The sequence below is a fragment of the Panthera uncia genome, chromosome C2, assembly GCF_023721935.1.
Source record: "Panthera uncia isolate 11264 chromosome C2, Puncia_PCG_1.0, whole genome shotgun sequence".
In the NCBI taxonomy this organism is placed as follows: Eukaryota; Metazoa; Chordata; class Mammalia; order Carnivora; family Felidae; genus Panthera; species Panthera uncia.
The window spans coordinates 2,160,852-2,180,860 of NC_064810.1; the positions used below are offsets into that span (position 1 = coordinate 2,160,852).

At 51.0% G+C, this 20,009-nt stretch overlaps 1 protein-coding gene across 2 annotated transcripts in view; it reads right to left on the reverse strand.

Moving 5' to 3' along the window:
- The window catches only part of TRAPPC10 (trafficking protein particle complex subunit 10), an 87,628-nt gene that overhangs the window by 49,627 nt on the left and 17,992 nt on the right, over window positions 1-20,009 (reverse strand). For both annotated transcript variants that reach the window (XM_049627737.1, XM_049627736.1), the window contains exons 2-4: window positions 18,887-18,968; window positions 14,528-14,663; window positions 3,920-4,116 (exon numbers count right to left, since the gene is read on the reverse strand). In XM_049627737.1, the coding sequence (XP_049483694.1) occupies window positions 3,920-4,116; window positions 14,528-14,663; window positions 18,887-18,968 (415 nt within the window). The remainder of the gene's footprint in view (window positions 1-3,919; window positions 4,117-14,527; window positions 14,664-18,886; window positions 18,969-20,009) is intronic.

Below are 20,009 nucleotides of genomic sequence, written 5' to 3' on the forward strand. Positions count from 1 at the left end.
GGAGCAGCGAGTGCTGCAGAACCACGGCAGCAGGCGGGGGCGTATGATGAGTCGTCTCAGATCCGGCCTCCAGGGCCCCCTGGAAGGGAAGGTGATCCCCACACAATCAGCTCCCAAGCCTCACTCGCACTGCCCACTTCACAAACGTCACTGGTCCCCCGTAACTGACAGGACAGCACTCAGAGTTACTGACATGGCACACGAGGGTCGTTGCGGCCTGACCCGGTCCGGCTGCCCAGCCCTTCTCACTATTCCTAGCCAAGCCCACCCAACGTCTCGAGCTCTACTCTCTCTTCATCCAGCACATTCCCGTTCACCCTTCCGAATCCGGCTCGGCCGACGCACGTCCTCCCGGAACCTCTCCCCCGCTGCCCCGTGACCCCACTACCCCGGCGGTGAGTGTCGCGCAGTATACGCTCCCTCTCCATAGCTCTGTCTCTCCCCCGGGCCCTAGGCCGCGAGCTCCTCAAGAGCAGGGTTTAGAAGTAATCAGTAAATAAAAGCTTAAAGAATATGGCTTAACATGTAGCTATGATACAATTTCCCTACAAAAAGACTATCTGGGGGCACCCAGTGGGGGGACTCAGTCGGTTAGGCATCCAACTTCGGTTCAGATCGTGATCTCACGATTTGTGGCTGAGACCCGTGTCGGGCTCTGTGCTGACAGCTCGGAGCCTGGAGGCTGCTTCAGATTCTCTGTCTCCCTCGCTCTCTGCTCCTCCCCCACTCGTGCTCTGCCTCTATCAGAAACAAACATTAAAAAAACTTTTTGTTTTAAAAAGACTATCCGTGGCACGGAATTACAAGTTTCCAATGGATTTGGAAAAGGCAGTATGTTCATCTAACAGGTTGGAAAACATAGACTTCTTTATCTTTTATGATAAAAATTTAGAAAGAAGATGAATAAACATGAACTCAGAAATGATTTTAAAATAGTGATGCTGTGAGCTTCAATATTTCTCCGTGGTGAATGTGTTGCCTTATTTCCTAGCAAGTAGCAAAACGGACCGATTCTAAGTCTCCGTGTGCCATCACAGCCTTTGGAGGAAGGGCTGAATCTCTGGCATCACAAACCAGCGGACCAAAACGCGAAGCCCACGGCCTAGATGATCCATCAGGTGAGCCATCAGTACGAGGAAGAAAATTTAAGAATCAGTAGCTGGTCATTCCAGTCACTCCACCCCACGGGCCTGTTACCACGAAAGACAAGGCGTCCCGCCAGCTCATTCCTACAGCCCCGAAGGACCGACGTGTTTTATGCCCTGCGTGAGCTGCGAGAGTCTATCGGTTCGGCCATGTATCCTCAAGGCATCCTCCAGCCTGGGTCATCATCGACACGTACCCCTGACCGGACACAGGACTGTCCCCTAAAGCCACAGGGTGGATGGGGAAGGAAACTGCCGGCAAACGCCGACCGCCCGGATGGTCCTCGTCTTCCGTGAGCCGGTGCTGACCAACCAGACAAAACGTTCATTACGTTCTCTCTCTTATTGTGCCTTCAACTTGCACAGTTTCTAGATTTTCTTTTTCTAACAAAAAAGAACTGTGCTTCAGAAGTTCGCGTTAAGCCCAGGCGGTTAACTCAAGAGAGACAGCCCAGAACAGCTCACCAGACCGGCGGGCGCCAGCGTGGAGAAGGGCTCCTCGGCGTGTGCTGGCGGCCGGTGCCCAGGGCGGCAGGGAGCCGGAGGCCCGGGCCTCCACCAGCCACCGGGGCTGCTGTGAACACAGCTAACGGGGCAGCCCTCTGACCCTTTACCAAACGCCGGAAATACTTACCAAAAGCCTGAAAAATGCACAGATCGTTTGGCCAAGCAATTTTCATTTTAGGGATTTATCCTAAGGAGATAACTAAGGACGTACACAACACCCGAGCTCAAAAGATGGTTACGGTGCTGTTTATAACAGGCGGTAACGCGTCTGTCCGGTAGAGGGCTGGGTGAACAGCTTCCAGTACCATCTCTCCTATGGAGTGTTACGTGCTCACTGACGATAATGGTGGAGAAATACATTTACTGTTCACGGGAACATTTTTACAACGCATCAGGCGGAAAAAGCAAACACAAAATGTAATGCGTGGTGTATCACGCGCACACACACACGCACACACTACCCGTGTCTAACGTGCGTAGAGAGGAAAAGTTGAAACACACATACCAAACACCAAGAGTTAAGATCAATTTTCGTTTTGCTCATTACCTTCTTCTAATAATCCTACAATGAACGTGCAGTGTTTATAATCAGAAATTATGTACAAGATTAAAGTTAAAGAAAACAGAAAGCCACCGCAGGGCCAGGTGGGCCAATGTTTCCAAAGGCCAGAAGTCAAACAGGCTAATAAAACAACTGTCAATACAGATATTTCCAAATTCGAAGGTATGGACCCAGCTCTTCACTGAAAAAATAATAAAGAACAGATTTGTTGAAGGTAGCTTGCAAATTAATGAAAATCAAAACGTTAGAAGGCATGTTTATATACTGAGAAATGCTGAAAATCTCAGGAAGTTGAATTTTATGTACAAAGAATTAGTCACTAAAGACAAGTTAGGTTTCAGTGGGCTCAGCAGGAACGTCCTTTAAGCAATTAGACAAAATTACACCATAGCCTTAAAAGGAGTCAATAGGCACTTTGAAAAAATTATAGAATTCGAACATCTCACAGGCTTAGACCAATCTGCCCCATTACTACCAATTTATGTTCTTAATAAAATCCCAAAGAAACATGACCGGAAGGCCGTGTGGCCTGGCCGTCGGTGAGCCCCTCCGCTCCGCTGCCCCACCCCCCCTTTCCCGTCCCTCCCCCCCACGGGGCCCAGAGCTGGGCTCCCTGCCAGCCTCCCGGCAGCGGGCTCCCCTTTCCAGAGCAAGTGAGCCGGCACAGCCGAACCACACAGGGGAAGGATCCTCAGTTCTGGGGTCTTGCTGACATGCTAAGCCGATTCCTTTGGGACAACTAACTCAGGAATAACAGACCGTAGGAAAAAATCCCCCAAGTCCAGATGGCCCAAAATTTCTCTAAGAGAAACCGGGAGCTCGACAATCTAACGTTTATCTCAAACTATAAGCAAAACAAGTCTGAACATCACTCAGCGCCCACAACTGTGTGGAACATAAAAAGGACGCCCACAGAGGCTCCTTCCCCTGAAGGACCGTCGATCCACCGGGGGGCCCTGACACTGGACGCGGTCACGGAATTCTAAGAGCGCGTGGCAGTGTCGGTCGGTACTCCGGCCACGGGCCTGGGGTTTCCGCCCGGCCCCCTGCTCCACCCTGAGCACCTGCCACCGGGGCGACCACAGGTGTGGCGACGCGGGCGCAAAGCAACGCCCGCCCGTCCGTGAGACCACACCGTCGAGCAGGCACCAGGAAGTCCGCCAGCCTGCCCGGCGGGGCCGTGGCACCGCCGAGAGGGAAGTGACACCCAGCAGCCAGAACTGGGCCAGACAGAGCCGAGCACGGGGAAAGGGAGTCCACGCGACACAGCAGCCGCCGCGGTTTCGTGGTTCGCTTTCGAAGATTCTAAAGATACAGTCGGCATTTCAGAATTTTGGTTCTTAGGAACTCCGAACAGGTGTGAAGGTAAACACACGCAGCACAGGCTTAAGGGACCCTCCCGTACACAAGGACACAAGGAGTCCCCAAGCCCTGGCCACACCAACACGTGCTACGGATCCTCAAAGGGAAGCCGCTGTGCGGTCTCTCCCGCCGCGGTCACCGGGCAGCACGCCGGGGGTTACAGCGGCCCGTGTTTCACCCAGCAGACCAGGAGCTCCATGAGCGGGGACCCGGTGTGCAGCACCCCCACGTGCTGACGTGTCAGGCACCCCGCGCACTCGCTGAGGGAGTCTCCCCACGCAGAAACCAGCCATCTCTATCGTCCGGGGGTCTGCCAATGAGGTAAAATTAAAGATCCACTTACCTGTCACTCTGTTTATTACAAAAATCATTTCTTATTTTGTCCACAATAGAAGTTCGGGGAAGGATGTTGGTTTTGTTTTTTTTCTTGGCATCATTTTCAACTACCACTATGAGCCAGTCCACAGAGCTATGAGCTTTCAGAACATTCTGCCACTTGGTAAGGTCGTCTTTTACCGTAGCTTTATACACTTCAGTATCCTAAAAATAAATAAGTCACTGTGAAGGAAAGTTAATCAACGCCCTTTAATTTAACAGCAACATGTGTGTACTAACAGAGAATACATCGGCCACCGCGCTTTACAGCTTCGCGATGGGGCCCTCCACGCAGAGCCTGGCGCCTGTGGGTGCTCTGGGCAGGCCCAGGGACGCCGAGGGAAGATGGTTCCAATGTCACAGAGGAGACCGAGAGAGAGCCTAGTAAGCTGCCCAAGGCAACACAGTCCACTGGGTAAGTTGGGACTTTAAAACTCAGGTCTGGGGCGCCTGGGTGGCTCAGTCAGTTAAGCGTCCGACTTCGGCTCAGGTCATGATCTCACGGTCCGTGAGTTCGAGCCCCGCGTCGGGCTCTGTGCTGACAGCTCGGGGCCTGGAGCCTGCTTCAGCTTCTGTGTCTCCCTCTCTCTCTGCCCCTCCCCTGCTCATGCTCTGTCTCAAAAATAAACAAACATTAAAAAAATAATAATAATAAAAAAAAAAACAACTCAGGTCTGCTATGCCAAAGGCCCCGTGCCCACCAACTACGTGATTAGTCCCATCCTGGCAAGTGCCGTGTCAATGGGACTAAGCGCCCCCCCTCCACCACCTGGCTCGGGACCTGCAGGCCGGAAGCCACGCACCTGCAGGAAGCAGGATGCCCGGGCCGCCTCCGGGCGCCTCCTCCGCAGCCCCTCAGCCCTCTGCCGGCGCCCAGAACCCCTCGAAAGCCAATGCCACTTGCAGGCCACATGGGGGCGAGGCAGCCTCAGCTGCAAACCCAGGGGAAAAGGACAACCCAGGGCTTCCTGAAAGCCATTCCAATTCACGAGGACCAACAGGGGAGCCGTCCCGCTCCTAAAAAGTCAACACTGCCGGACTCAGAGATGCACACGCCGGCCTGCACAGAAAGCCCAGGGGCCCGCCTCAGCCCCTCCACAGACAGGAGGACACACCAAAAGTTTACTTGCTGTCAGCAATGGTCTATAATTGCCCTTATGCTCCATAAATCCACTTGGCAAATTCAGAGTGAAAAATCTAAAACCAACATGCTTCACTTCCAAATCGGACAAACTGTCATTTTTAGCTACTATTTATACATACATAGATTTTCCCCCTTTTTAATAGAAAGATTCTTTGTTATCCTGTCCACACTTTCTCTGGATTTTTTAGTCTCTCTTGAACATGCTAAAGGGAACAATCCATGAACGAGAAACCTCAAATTCTGCACCCAGCCCCTCCTTTGGTTTAATCAGTAAGTGAAAAGTTCCAGAAGTCAGTACTTGTAATTTTTAGTCTGATTTTTAAGACCTCCGTATCCTCAGTTTACATCACATACAAATACAATCTGGAAAGATCTTTTGCTGAAAAATTAACAGGAAAGCCATCCCGCAAAGACTGGTTTTCTGAGACTCCACGTGCCCTGGAAGGCGCTCCTACGCCACAGCCTCCACAGAAGGGCAGCTCCCGGACTGGATGCTCCCACTCCACGCTGCTGGTGCTCTGCCAGGCCAGGGGCCTAAGCGCATCACGCCTGCAGAGTGAAACCAAAGGCCACAGACACCCCGACCGCTTTGAAATAGGCCGCCGCCACAGGGCTGGGACCAGGCACCCTCTGCCCAGCCCAGCCTTGGCTCCCAGGTCTACCAACCAGGGAGGGGCTGCCACACCCCCTGAGGGGACACCAGCATCCCCTCTCGGGACACTGTGCTTGGGACAGAGACCTCGCAGAGCAACAGGCAGGGCGGAGTCCCCCGAAGTTCTGGGGGAGGTGAGCAGTGGATAATCTGGGCCGTGGCTTCCAACAGTGAGCAAACCCCGCACATTACTAAAAAGACCCGGTGACCGTTCAGAAGAGCCCAGGCTGAGCCAATGAGGTGAAGGGTGTCTCCAGAAAGCAAAGCCAATACAGGAAGAAGAAGCCACTGGCAGGGAGGGTGCAGGGTGGCCCCCACCCGGGGAACCAGAGCCATGCAGGGCAAGAAGGGTATCAGAGTGCAAGATGTGACACCCCAAGAGAGGCGATGAAGGCTTGGGGGCTGGCTGAGGTGTCAGGGGCCCGGACGGCAAAGAGGGCCTCCCTGTTGGGGTGACCCTATCTGGGTGTTGTGGGTCAGCTGAGGTGAGGAGGGAAGTGGTCCTGTGGGGAGCGTCAGCCCCAGGGCAGGGAGAGGGCACCTGTGGGGGGAGAGGAGCAGGACAGCAGTGAGAGAATGCTCAGTGACAGCGATCATTCGAGTAAGCACACATACGCAGGACGAGGAGCGCCTGGCTGCTCGGAGAAGGAAGTCGCAAACGTGGAAAGGCAAGGCACCGGGACTGCAATCGGAACGTGTGTGTGTACACGTGTGTGGGGGGGGACACGCCTGTGCACACGTACGTGCTCCAGAGCAAAGGGCACGTCTAGCCCAGGCTTCGTCTCTAAATACCACTTCCCACCAGAAGGAACCAGCGCCCCCTGGAGAAGCGGCTGACCCCGGGGCTCAGGCAGGGAAAGGACGAGCTGACCTTGGCACGTCTTGTGTTAGGGAGAGCTCCGAGAACAGGGACATGTCAAAAGGTCACAGAAGCCAAATCTGGGACAATGTGAGCACTCAAAGTGACACTAACAGTAACAGATTACACTCCCCAATTCGAAGTCAACGGGTGCAGACGGACCTCAACCGATAAGCAGGACAGCTGCCTCCAAACACGGTGAAGTGGCAGGGGGCAGACCGACCCAACCACCGGAAACAACCAAAACAGAGAGGGAGACACGGGGGGCGAGCCGTGCAGGTGGCCAGCCGAGCGCTTGGAGCTCCCGGGCGCCCCCCGCGGCGCAGACAGAACACAGGGCCCCGGACGCAAAGGCCGAGATGTCACAGGTCAGAGGTCAGGGGGCCCCTGGAGTGAGCGCTCAGAGGGGGCTGACCAGCAGAGGAGCGTACAGACTACCCAAAGCCAGGAGAGACCCATCCAGACGGGACCCAACACCCACAGGGCCTGGGATCAGGGCCTACTCCCACAGACTACGCTGGAAACCTCCGAAACCACAGGGCATTGGGAGGACAACTGAGGAAGGAAGGAGGAATTAGTATTAGGCTGACCTCTGTTTCAGACCCCCAAATCATGAAAGCAATAGCTAAAAGGATCTGAAGTAACTTAATTACACAAAACTGAAGAAAATGTCTAGAATTCCAAAAATAAAAGACTCACGATGTCTGGAATCCCATAAAAAACTGCCAAGCAGGCAAAGAAGTAAGAATATACGATCCATAGCAAGTAGAAACATCAACCAACAGAATGGATGTGGCAATGACACACATAAGAGAATTAGCAGACAAAACCATGAGAATCCTTACTGCGGCCATATCCGGTGTGTTCAAGAAAGCAAAGAAAAAACTGATGTTAAGCCTCCGCTTAACATGGAAGATAATTGTTAAAAAAGGCAAAGACCCCTGAGGATCTTCAGAGATGAAAATCACGGCGTCTGAACTGCAAAATACCCTGAGTGGGGGGTTACGAGCAGATTAGATGCCACACACCGAACAATTAGTTAACTTGAACACACAGAAGCAGAAACCATCCAAATGAGACAAAGAGAAAGGCTGCAAAGCCATCAGCACAGTGTCCCTGAGCAGCAGGGCTTCCAGGGGCTAATATGTGAGTGACTGGGGTCCCCAGAGGAGAGGAGAGGCGGGAACAGAACAAGTAACTAAAATAACGACCAGAAATGTTCCAAATTTAAATTAAAATTACAGACCCACAAAACCTAAAAAAAATCCACGCACAAGAAACATGAAGAAAAGCACACCAGGGCATATCACACAAGGTTTAACACCCGTGAAGAGAAAAAAAAAATCTTAAACTGCAGAAAGGAGAAAAAAAAAGAAAAGTTTATGTGAAAGTGGCAAAGACTCCTCATGGGTCACAATGTAAACCAAAACGCAGCGGGCTGTCAGAGCAGAATTGTACATCCAGTAAAATATTCTGCAAAATCAAGACTTGCTCAGATCTGCAGAAACTGGAAGGACTCTCCCCTGTGCGCCAGAAAGGGGGGCAGGCGCCAGAAGTGGTAACCGCGGGCCAAGAGAGACTAATCTCTACAATGTGAGGGTATAAGGCAAAACCAGTAACAGCCAGCCTGGAGGACGGCAGGGACAGCAGGGACCAGCAGGCAGGTGCAGGTGCACAGTGGCAGGAAGGAGGGGTGCCCAGGGTCTGCACCACGAACCGGAAAGTGACTGCTACAACAACACGGGAGTTTCTCTCTTCACTCTAAAATTCCAATTATGGTCAACTTGCTCCAGAAAACTTTCCTTAACGGATAATAAAACTAATGCAAAACACGGGCTCCCTACTAGGAAATGTAATTTTAAGAGGGAAAAAAAAACCCTCATTCATAATGTCTACGAAAACTTTAGCAATAAAAATGCAAGACTTAGGGAAAACATTAGAACACATGACTGAGGGCATAAAAAAAGGGCAGAGACGATGGAGAATAAAACCACATTCCCAGATGGGAAGCTCTGCGATTACTAAAATTCTTCCCAAATCAACCCGAACTTACTCAAGGCGATCCTAACCAAACTCCTCTGCTCTTTCCTTTTCTCTTTTCGACCTCTCCTCCTGTTCCGCGTGGCTTTGTGACAAACTGCTACAAGGCGACCCGTCCCCTCTCTCCGCTCACACATCTACAGTCTACACAGCACGGGCACCCAGCTCCTCTGCCCCCGCTGTGGCGCCTGCAGGCTGCGGACGAGGCAACAAGAAGGCGATCATTGCCGGGAGTGCCGGGACTGACGCTGCACACCCCCAGGTGGCCTTCCCGCGGGGACACCTGACTTCCTCATGGAATGGTGGCTGGGGGAGCACCTGGGGAGCTCAGTCAGTTGAGCGTCCAACTCTTGGTTTCAGCTCAAGTCATGATCTCGCGGTTTCGTGGGTTTGAGCCCTGTATCTGGCAGAGCCTGCTTGGGATTCTCTCTCCCTCGTTCTCTGCCCCTCTCCTGTGTCAGTGTCGGGGTATCCGGGTGGCTCAATCAATTAAGCATCCGATTCTCGACTTTGGCTCAGATCATGATCTCACAGCTCCTGAGTTTGAGCCCCGCATCGGGCTGTGCGCTGGCAGCACAGAAACGGCTTGGGGTTCTGTCTCTCTGTCTGTCTGTCTGTCTCTCTGCCCCTCCCCCGCTTGCTATCTCTCTCTCAAAATAAAAATTTTTTAAAATATATATTTAAAGAAAAGTCACAGTGTGCCTCCTGCCAGTCAGATGCCCATTCAGATTCAACTAGAGGAAACACGACCATTCTTCCTCTCGATGGAAGAAAGTCACTGCCATGTGGACAAGAGCATGGGGCACGATGGAGTAGAGTATGTGGATACAGTCACTTTTGGAAGATCAATTTTGTACACTAGCGAGGGCATCTCTTTTAAAAGAACCCATATCAATACATATAAAAATATAATTATTACAAGTCTGGTCTTGGCACAGAATAGACAGGAGTTAACAGAACTGAAGTGTCCAGAATATCGTGCATACGTGATGCTGGTTTCAAACGAAGGTGACATTTTCAGTAACTGGAAAAGAGACAGACCATTAAAAAATGACGGTAGACCAATCTGCTACCCACTTAAGACTATAAAATTAGACCCTACACCCCCACAGCTCCTGCCACTCACAAAAATACCTTGAAGCTATGCAGATCCAAGTATAAAACACAAATTATAAAATTATTACAAGATGGGGCGCCTGGGTGGCTCAGTCGGTTGAGCGTCCGGCTTCAGCTCGGGTCATGATCTCACGGTCTGTGAGTTCGAGCCCCACGTCGGGCTCTGTGCTGACAGCCCGGAGCCTGAAGCTGCTTCGGATTCTGTGTCTCCCTCTCTCTCTGCCCCTCCCCTGCTCGTGCTCTGTCTCTCTCTGTCTCAAAAATAAATAAAAACATTAAAAAATAATAATAATAAATAAATAAATTTCTTACAAGAAAACATAGGAGAGAACCACTTACCATCTTCAGACAGACAAGGCCTTCCTAAACATGATATGCTCTACTCAGAAACCATTTTTTAAAATGACAGGTTTCACTCCATAAAAGCCGTAATAGCCACGAACCTATGCACTAAGTGATACGCGACCCGTCGACGCAAAACAGAAACCGCAGGTGCCACAGACACATACCAACAATAGAAGACTTTGACCTACCGCTGTCCGCTGAGACAGGGTGAGTGGACAAAACGTTGAAATATAAAAGACACAAACAACAAATCAATAAGGCAGCTCTTACGGATCTACATTTAACGTTACAACCGAAAAAGCAGAGAGGGGTGCCTGAGGGGGCTCAGTCAGTCAAGCCTCTGATTTCGACTCCGTCAGGATCTCACGGTTCGTGAGTTCAAGCCCCTCATGGGGCTCTGTGCTGACAGTGTGGAGCCTGCTTGGGATTCTCTCTCTCCACCTCTCTCTCCCCCTCTTTGCCCCCCTCTTTCTCTCTCTCCCGCTCTCTCAAAATAAAGAAACATAAAAAATTTAAAAAATTAAAAAAGTGAAAATACATTCTCAAACACACACAGAATACCCACAAAAACTATGAGGTCACAGAGAAAAAATAAGTTTCATAAAGCAGAAATATTATAAACAACACCCTAATCACAATGCAATAAAATTAGAAGTTTTAAAGTAAACATTTTAAAGAATTTCTTTCTGGAAATAAGAAAACTTCACGTTAAACTATTAGGTAAGAGAGGCAACACAAACAAAACAGAGAATTTCTGAAAAGTTACTGAATACTGGGATTGAAATTCCTATCTTTAAAGACCTGTATTGTTTATATTTAAAATGAAAATAAATGTATTCCCAACTAGCCCCCCAAAAAAGAAAACCAAAACCTAGAAAAAGAACAAAGTAAACCGTAAGAAAGCAAAAGGAAGGAAATAATAAAAATGAAAGCAGAAATTAATAAAGTAGCAAACAGATGAATAGTGTATCAGAAAATAAAACCCTGCTTCTCTGGGGAGAAAGAATCATCAAACTACAAACCAATAGCTAATTTAATCAAGGAAGAAAGGGAGAAAGTACAAATATACGAACAAATAACAATGGGGAAATAACTATTGCCACAGAACGTATTTTCTTCTTTTTCTTTTCTTTCTTTTTTTTTTTTTTAGTATTTATTTCTTTTTGGTAAAGTGCAACTGGGGAAGGGGCAGAGGGAAGGGGACAGAGGGTGCGAGGCAGGCTCTGCACTGACAGACTGACAGCAGCGAGCCCGACGCGGGGCTCAAACCCACAAGCCGTGAGATCGTGACCCGAGCCCAAGTCGGACGCTCAAGCGACTGAGCCACCCAGGCACCCCGCCACAGAGCATATTTTAAAGCCAAAAAAGACCACTTTGCGCACCCCAATGAAATTAAATTTTATAACTTAATTGAAATGCAGAATTTCTAAGGAAAAGGTAGTTGACCAAAATTGACAAGTGACTGAAACAGACCCGTTTCCACAAAAGGCATAGAGAGAGCGACCAAAGAAAGATCCCACAGGAAAGCGCCAGGTCCAGAAGATGTCAAGGGAGAACTCCACCAAACCGTAGAGACTAGACAGTCCCAGAGCCACATAAATTGTCTCACAAATAGACAATAAATGAAAACTTCCAAATTATATTTACAAAGCAAGTATAGTATTGCCACCTAAACCTGATAAAGATAGCACCAAAGAAGTTATAGACCAATCACTTGTGACCACAGACGCAAAAAACCCTGAATCAACAGACGCTAATACCACACTAAGAAAACAATACTTTGACCAAGTGTTATTTATACCAGGAATGCAAGTATGGCTCAAGAATAGGAAATCCATGAATATAATTCAACACATCCGTAAATTTAAGAGGAAAAAACCCATATGACTGTCTCCATTGAGTCTGAAAAAGCCTTTCCCAAAATTCGAGATGTATTCCTAATAAAGATCCTTGGGAAAACAGGAGCGGACGGAAGCCCCTTCACGTGCTCACGGAAGTTTACGTGAGTCGTGGGGCCAGCTCCCTCCTTACTGGGCACAGACCGCAGGCAGCCCACTGAGGTCAGGAACTAGGCGACGATGCCCACGACCTCCACTACTCCTTAACAACGGGTCCAGACAGACAAAACGAACCAGAGGCATAAGAACCGAGAAAGAGAAGACGACATGATAGGATACGTGGAAAAGCCCCAGACTTTGGGCCCTAGAGAATCAGCAACAAAACTAACTCAAACAATAAGAGAAATCAAGGTTAACATCAACCTTGTTGAAAAAAATCAACAGCCTCATATACACAAAACTAACCAACTAGAAGACACAATGAGGGAGAAAACCCCACTTACATTAGCAAAAAAAAGGAAAATCTTAGAAATTTGACAAGAAACAATTAAAATCTATAATGAAGAAAAGTACAAAGCACTTCCAAAGACACAAAAGAGGACTTACACAAGCAGAAAGACGCCCCTCGCTCGGGTTCAGACATCCGGGCACCTGGTCTGCCGGCCAGGCAGGAAGACAGGCCGTGAACCCGTTAGCCGCCTGCGAATAGTCTCGGACGCCTCGGCAGCTGTGTTTCTAGCTGTCGCGCAGGTACAGCGATGCTGAAACTGTTTCTGCACGTGCCAACCGCGGTGATGCTGTCCAGAGCCACGGGAGATGCAAACACGGCATGGGACTCAGCAACAAAGAGCCCCGCGGGTGAGGCTCAAATCGGAGGCAGGGGTGTCAGCCCACGGTCCCTCAGACACACGCTTTCCTAGCTCTGCCCACCCGAGGGCCACAGGCACCGACACGCCCTCACTGCCAGAAGCCTCAGGGCTCACTCTGCAAAGAAATGGCTGATTCCAGGACAAGGACAGCAAAGGCAGGAGAGCCCGGGATACCGTGCTGTGCTAGAAAGTTCAAGACACGTCCCTGAAAAGGACACAGGGGCCAGCCTACAGTGACCCTCCCAGGCCAAATCTGGGACGACCTGAGCAGCGAGATAAGCAAGGATACCTGATGACAACACCTTATGAGACAGAGACCCACGCAGGCCCTTTCCTAGAGTGGAGCACCGGCTGATCCGTTCGGCAGAGCGTGTTTGCGGCCCCAAGGAAGACCAGTTCAGAAGAATTATTGTTGGGTGCTCAACCTAAGCGGGAGAGCTGGACGAGGGGCAGGATAATCCGGTGGTCTCCGTGGCCCCCCAGACATAGCTTATTAGTGGCAGGGGAAAACACTAACTACAGCATGGAGAAACGTTGACCACAAGATCAAATCTAACGTTGCCACCGAGCGGGCGTGGAGAGAAGAGGCAGTTAGCGCCGCGGGCCCGGCACGGCCGTCCGTGGGCCTGCTCACAGGGTGGGCCCTTGTTTGAGGCCTGGGAACACGGATCGTGGGATGGCTCCCACCACCACGTGACAGGAGGGCCTCACGGGACCCGGGCTCTATGGACAAATATGGCCTGTGCTGAACACCTGCTTGCCCTCTGGGAGTCTAGAGTTTTGGTACGAGGCAGGCAGAGGGTGCCCACGTGCCCAGACCCCGAAAAAAGCCCTGGGCGCTGATCTCTGACAAGCTCCCCGGTGGACATCTCCCACGGGACGTCATGCTCACCGCTGGAGGTATAAGCCCACCCTGCACGACTGTCTCCACTGGGAAAGGCTACAAAGCAAAATCAGCAGAGGCAAAAGGGTCCAGGCATAAGCTTCTAGTCCTTTCTTATTATAATTACAAAATGCCACCTCTGCGTGCTGACGTTCAGGTGAAACTGTCACAATGTGGAACGACCTGTGTGTGCTATGTATCATGAAATGCTTGTTTTATTAGAGCCGAAACAGACAGGAAGAAATGACCCACAGGGTCTCCTCTCAGTTCAGGGCACAAGAGTTCTGTCAGGAGTGGCGAGCTTCCTTCTGGGCTCATACACACACGACTGCAAAGTACACGTAAGGGCTGTGACGTCGAGCGTCACTCGGGTAGTCACGGAGCGCCCGCTGTACGGGCACCACGGCGGTGGGGAAGCAGGGCCGTCCCCTGCCCTCAGAAAGCCTACAAACCAGCAGGGGAGACCAACAAGGATTACAAAGTCGAGGAACCACATGAGAGTGAACATGGGGAGTTTGGAAAAGGAAGCTCGGAGTCAATATTGACGATACCTAGAGGCCACGAGGGCGCGGGGGGCTCACAAGATCTCCAAACGCAAGAAGACCGTACTTGGTGATGACCAAGAGGGTGACGCACTGGACCAGAGCAGAAACACGGAAGGACAAAGCCAGACGTTCGGCTGAGGAACGGAGAAGAGAGCACACCAAAATAGAGTACGTTGAAAAGTCAATTTGATTAATTAGAGCCGCCTGAACAAAAGCTAGACCCGTGAATTCTGAATCCTACTCCAAGGCATTTTCTCGTAATTCTCTCCCTACAGAAATACTTACACAGCATTCCGTCCAATAAATATGAAGAAAGGGGAAAGTGAGCAGAGCTTTGTTTCCATCTTTGGGTAGCAGCTCCTCTTTGAATTGAACGAAGTTGGATTCCAGGTGAATCATCTTTGGAGCACGGCCATAGGACCTACAAACAATTTTTAAAACGTCACTGAGGAAAATGAAGGATGTTCAGCAGAAAGAAAAGGGAAAAATCCGACAGTAACTGTAACCACATCCATGAGTTTGGAAGTACACATATGCTATTATTCCTGAATTACAGCGATAATATTCTGTCCAAAAAGATTCCATAAATTATCGCAACAAGGCTCAAAATTACGTATCAAAGCTCCCTCTCCATAAAGTCTGTCCTTTTACTCAGTGGCACACACAGGCTTCTTTGCGACACAGACTTACGAGAAAAATGGCTTTTACTTAAGAGTTTCACTATAAAAAGAAGTTACTGTAAAAAAAAAAGAGATTCCCAAAAGCGCAGTTGGAAGATACGAAAGCTTTAAGCCACACACATACTTGTGTGATCACCTGTATTATCCAAAACAGAGGACGACTGGTGGCAGAGAGCTGCCCCCCACCCCCCAGGGAGGAGGGACAGAGAAGCCCCGGAAGGCTGCAGACACCCAAAGAAAGGCTATCAGGGCATGGGTGCCAGATCACTGCGCTTGTGAAAAGGCCACCATGCCACAGGTATCTTTCCTCCACGCTTGGATTCTCCACCCCTAGAAATCCTACAGCTGGATTTTGTACGTTTTGTTCAATAAAAAGTCTACGTGTAATAAACTGAAACTAACCACATTTAACATGATCATGCGGATGCCTGACCTTGTGTATTTTCTACCTGCGGGCTCACTCTTCCTTCCTGTCCTTTGGGAAACCAATCAAATTTTCTTTTTCCACCCTTTTTCTCTGCTGGTTCGAAAGCTTAACCATCTATTTCTGTCCTCCTGTTTGTTACATTTTCATTTTTTAATATGCATACATTTTTTTCTTCAAAGACTAGAGTAAATGTCTCTCTTCTCCCTGAATACATCGAGTACTTTCTTCCCTCTGCTTCTTCCCCACTTCTAAAGTTTTAGATTTTTTAATTTTTAAAAGGGCTGACACCTTAACTTCAGAAAAACAGAAAATGTTTTTCTGACTCATTTACCGGCAGCTGTGCCTTTCATCCTACGAATTCCGGGTTCGTTTTCCTTCCTGTTGCGACGTGTCCTTTTATTCCTTCAGGGTGGTGAGGTTTCTGATCACACGTGTCTGAAAACGTTTCTATCGTTTTCCGTTCTTTCCCAACCGGCTCCACGTCATGGCAAGCAACGAACACAACATTTGAATGGCACTCGGGAGTAGACACGTGTGGCCTAGTGCAGCCAGGAGTGACAGATCCTGGCCCCAGCTGGCTCCCAGCCCTTCGAGGGACAAACCTTCTCAGTCCCACGGCAGCCGGGCCCACAGGCAGGGGCGCTGACTCGGTCTTCCGTTCCGCACTGGAGTCTGACTAACACAGACTCGAGGTTGAAAGGTGTCTTCCGTGAGTACTTTGAGAGGCGCGGTCTGCCCCGCTGCATTTGCAGTGTCGTTAGAGACTGGCGTCCTTGTCCGTCTGTTTGCCCGGCACGGCTTTTGGTTTGCTCTGGTCGGCTTTCACCCCACTGGACTTTCAGTGGGCTCCAGCAAGCTTCTCATCCACCTCGGGGAACGTGGTGCCCGCCCCAGGTTCTCTAGCCTCTGCTCCGACACCTGTGGCTGTCCCCATATCTTGGCGTGTCCTTGGGCCCCGCACCTGTGCTCTCGGCACTGAGCCCCAGCTGCAGGGCGACAGAGCCCCGTCCTCCGGCTCACCGGTGGCTCTCCACCACACACCTGTTCGCTGCATCCAGTAAAGTTCCGGCTTCAAGTTTAGATCCAAGATCTACTCAATTACCTGTAAATTTTCATCAGAGCCACATGTACCTACTTTAACATGTCAAATGGTGTCCAAAAGCCTTTCCCTCTCTCACACTGACAAGCGGCTGCCTGGCCCAGCCTCCTCCGCCTCCCGGCTGTGCTCGCTCCCTAGAGCTGCTCTCACACATTAGCACAAACCCAGCCGCTTAACACAACATTAACTCGCTCGCATCTCAGGAGGCCAGAAGTTTGAAACCAAGGTGCTGGCAGTGCTGGCTTCCTCTGGAAGCTCCGGGGGAGACTGCGTTCTGGTCTCTCCCCCCTTCTAGCAAACGGTGGCGGTCTTCGGCTGGCAGACCACCGCGCCGACGGCGGCCTCCACCCCCAGCGGACTTCTCCCGTGTGCCTGTGCCTTCTCAGGACACCTGTCACTGGATGTAGGGCCCACGCTACTCCAGATGAGTAAAGATCCTTCTTCCAAATAAAGTCACACTCACAGCTTCCAGATGGACCTGTCTTTTGGGGGCCACAATTCAACCCACTGTATCTCCTCGAACGCTCTGAGACAGGATGTCCGACCGTCCGTGACGGATGCAGGCCAGGCTCCGCCTGCCCGTCCGTCCTCTTGCGCGCCCCGCACCCTCCCTACGGCCCTCTCGCGGGCGACTGCCACCCCTGCCTCGTGCTTCCCCTAGCGTTAAGTGTGCGCCACTGCTCACGCTTGAGCAACACACTCGGGCTACAGCAGCTCAGTGACGTGCCCCTGGTCTTGCGGCATTCTTCATTTCCCCCGCCCACGGTCACCATTTCTAATCCTTCCCAAGCTCTCCGGCAGAGCCGCAAACCCGAGTGCCACCCACACAGTCAAGCCTCAGCTAGCCCGGCAGTCCCTTTCCCCGGCTCACGGCCCTCAGAAGGCCTCCTGCTCCAATCGGGAAGGCACCGTGGGAGCACGTGGGAGCACGCTAGGACTTTTCCTGGGGCCATCGGCCCGTCCCGAGGAATTCTCCACTCTCCTGCCTGGGGAGCAGGGGTGGGGCCCGAGCTCCGCCACGACGTGGCTGCACCTGTTCAGATCCCGACCGGCCGCTGCCAGAATGGCACTTCTCCCCGCTCCGCGGTGCCCCGTCAGCAGAGGTGGGCGTCCTCTGTCCCGCAGAGGTGGGCGACCGCTCCCTGCCCGCGCCCCGCCTGCCCCCTTCCAGCGCGCCCTTGCCTTCGCCCGCTGCCGTCCTGGGCCCGGTCACCTGCTTCCCTGGGAGCCGCCTCTGCAGACACACGGGCTCGGCCTTCTCCCCCGAGGCCTCCGTCTCTCTTCCTTCCCCGGGAAGGTGTGGAGTCTCCGCTGCGTCCCCCCCGCCCGGCTCCGTGCCTGCGCCCTCCCGCCTCCTCAGCCCTTTCCTCCGGCTCAGGGCAGCTCGGGAACACGAAGAGATGAGCACACGCGGAATCTACACAGTTTCTCCTTGTCTCCTCGTAACCCCTTTTCTTGCTTCGCGGACACACCTCTTTTATCTTTCTGGATGTTGAAATAACGTGCATGAGAAATCTTCTCCAGATACGAATTCCTCCTCCGCCGAATCATTTCTCTCATGGACGGCGCTGGGCCTCCTCAGATGGTGAACAATTCTCCCATTTTCTATCTGCCCTTTACTTTAAATTTAGTAACACATTTCCTTCTAATGCTACAGTCGGACACAGACACGAGCCCAGAGCCCGTAGAGAGCCCTGGTGAGTGACACCCAGAAAGCCACGTTCATCTGCATGGTGTCAGGGAAAACACACTCTGGTCAGTAAGAAAGAATGCAGTGACAGTGACAACCGGGACTACGTGAGTGTGAGTGACAACCGGTTAAAAGCAGATTACCTGAACTAGCAAGTCAAAATCCAAGCATCTTCCAGAAATAATATATCTCATCTCAGCAGAAAGAAGTTTCCCAATGAGATAATTCAAACGTCAACCATTTCTCCGACCAAGTCACGAGATGAACAATACACAGGAAAGGGAAAACGGCACGGCTGATCTGGTTTCCCCCCAATTTTTATGTAACATTTTCCGTATACGTGCTCATCCTTCAGAGAAGAGCACAGGAGCTCAGGGAGGAGAGCGGTCCTGCTGAGAGCACAGGTGAAGGCGACACCTTCTGTTTCCGTGCAGGGTCAGGGTGCAGGTCTCGTTTCCAAAATGCCTGTGTCTTTAAGACACTCTGAGCCACCGGGAAGAAGCACGCACGTCATTCTATAAAAGAGGGCCCTGAACTCAAAAGATCAGTCTTGTTTCTACCACCCTATGTCTCGGTAACAAAGCCAACACACTCCTTGAAGAGTGAGGCCAAGAGATTTTGTGACATGTTCAGTTTCGTTCCAATACACTTTAGAACTTAGGCTTTAACTTTGACTACCTCACTTGCTCATAGAAATGTCTAAAAAGTGAAGAGGGAGATAAAGTCAAAAAAAACAAACAGGCCACACCTTCTCCATTCCATCGGTTCCCTCGGAAGCTGCTGGGAAAGCGTTGGATAAATAGAAGTAAATAAATTCTGATCCCCAGCACCTACAACAGGAATAAAGAGAAAGGCAGTTACAACATTTTTAGGTGAAAACGGGCAACATGGGCTCTGGAATTTATTGAGTTGCTAACTGTAGACAGTTTTGTATTTAGCAAAATGACACCACAAAACAAGATCGTTCTATACCTTTAAATACTGATCCCAAAAATAAAAAAACGAGTAAATAAATAACTGATCTCACCTGACACCCGTAACCCAGCTTCTCCCTTACGGCACCTCCACGAGGCAGGGACCCCTTTCCCCACGCAGAGAATGAGGATCAGAGAAGCGGAGCGCCCTGCCCAAGGCCACGGAGCTCAGGAGAGAGGGAGCTGGCTCCCTCCAGCTGCCTCCCGAGTCCGTGATCCACAGCCATCGCTTTCCTTGACTTTGTGAGACCAGCCACAAACGCCGTGCAGAAAAGGAAACCCCGAGAAGTGAACACGAATTTGTTCACTGAAACAGACTCGATACGCATCGACACGCTGGCAGGAGCTAAGACGTACAGCACACTGCCCGTGCACGTGACACACACCACATCCGGCGGGCCTCACTGACCGCTCAGGCCGGCAGGCACCGACCTCGCCGACCGGGAAGGTGACATGCAGGCGGCACGTGAGAGGCCGAGGCGCTCAGGCCACGGGGCTGCGGGCGGGGCCTAGTTATGAACCGGGTGCCCGACTCCGGGCCGCACGCTCGGGCTTAACTCGGCTCGGTCATCTTAGCCCTAACGCAACGCCAAGTCCATTAGCTCTCATTAAATCATAGCACGACCCCATCATTCCTAAGCTAAAACAGAACCTTTTAACGTAGATGACTCAAACCCTTACGCTCGAGGATCCTCAAACTTGAAGCAAAACCATTATCCAAATTGCTTTCGTATTGATCTTAAGGAAATCATTGGGAATTGATGCGGGCCATTAACACAGTTGCTTGTTTTGCTATCGTGAACGTTAAAAAAAACAAGACGAGACCAAACAAAACACCTCCCCCAAACCACAGAACGGTATCAAGTCCCCGCTGAGAGGAGCGGTGTTTCCGGGCAG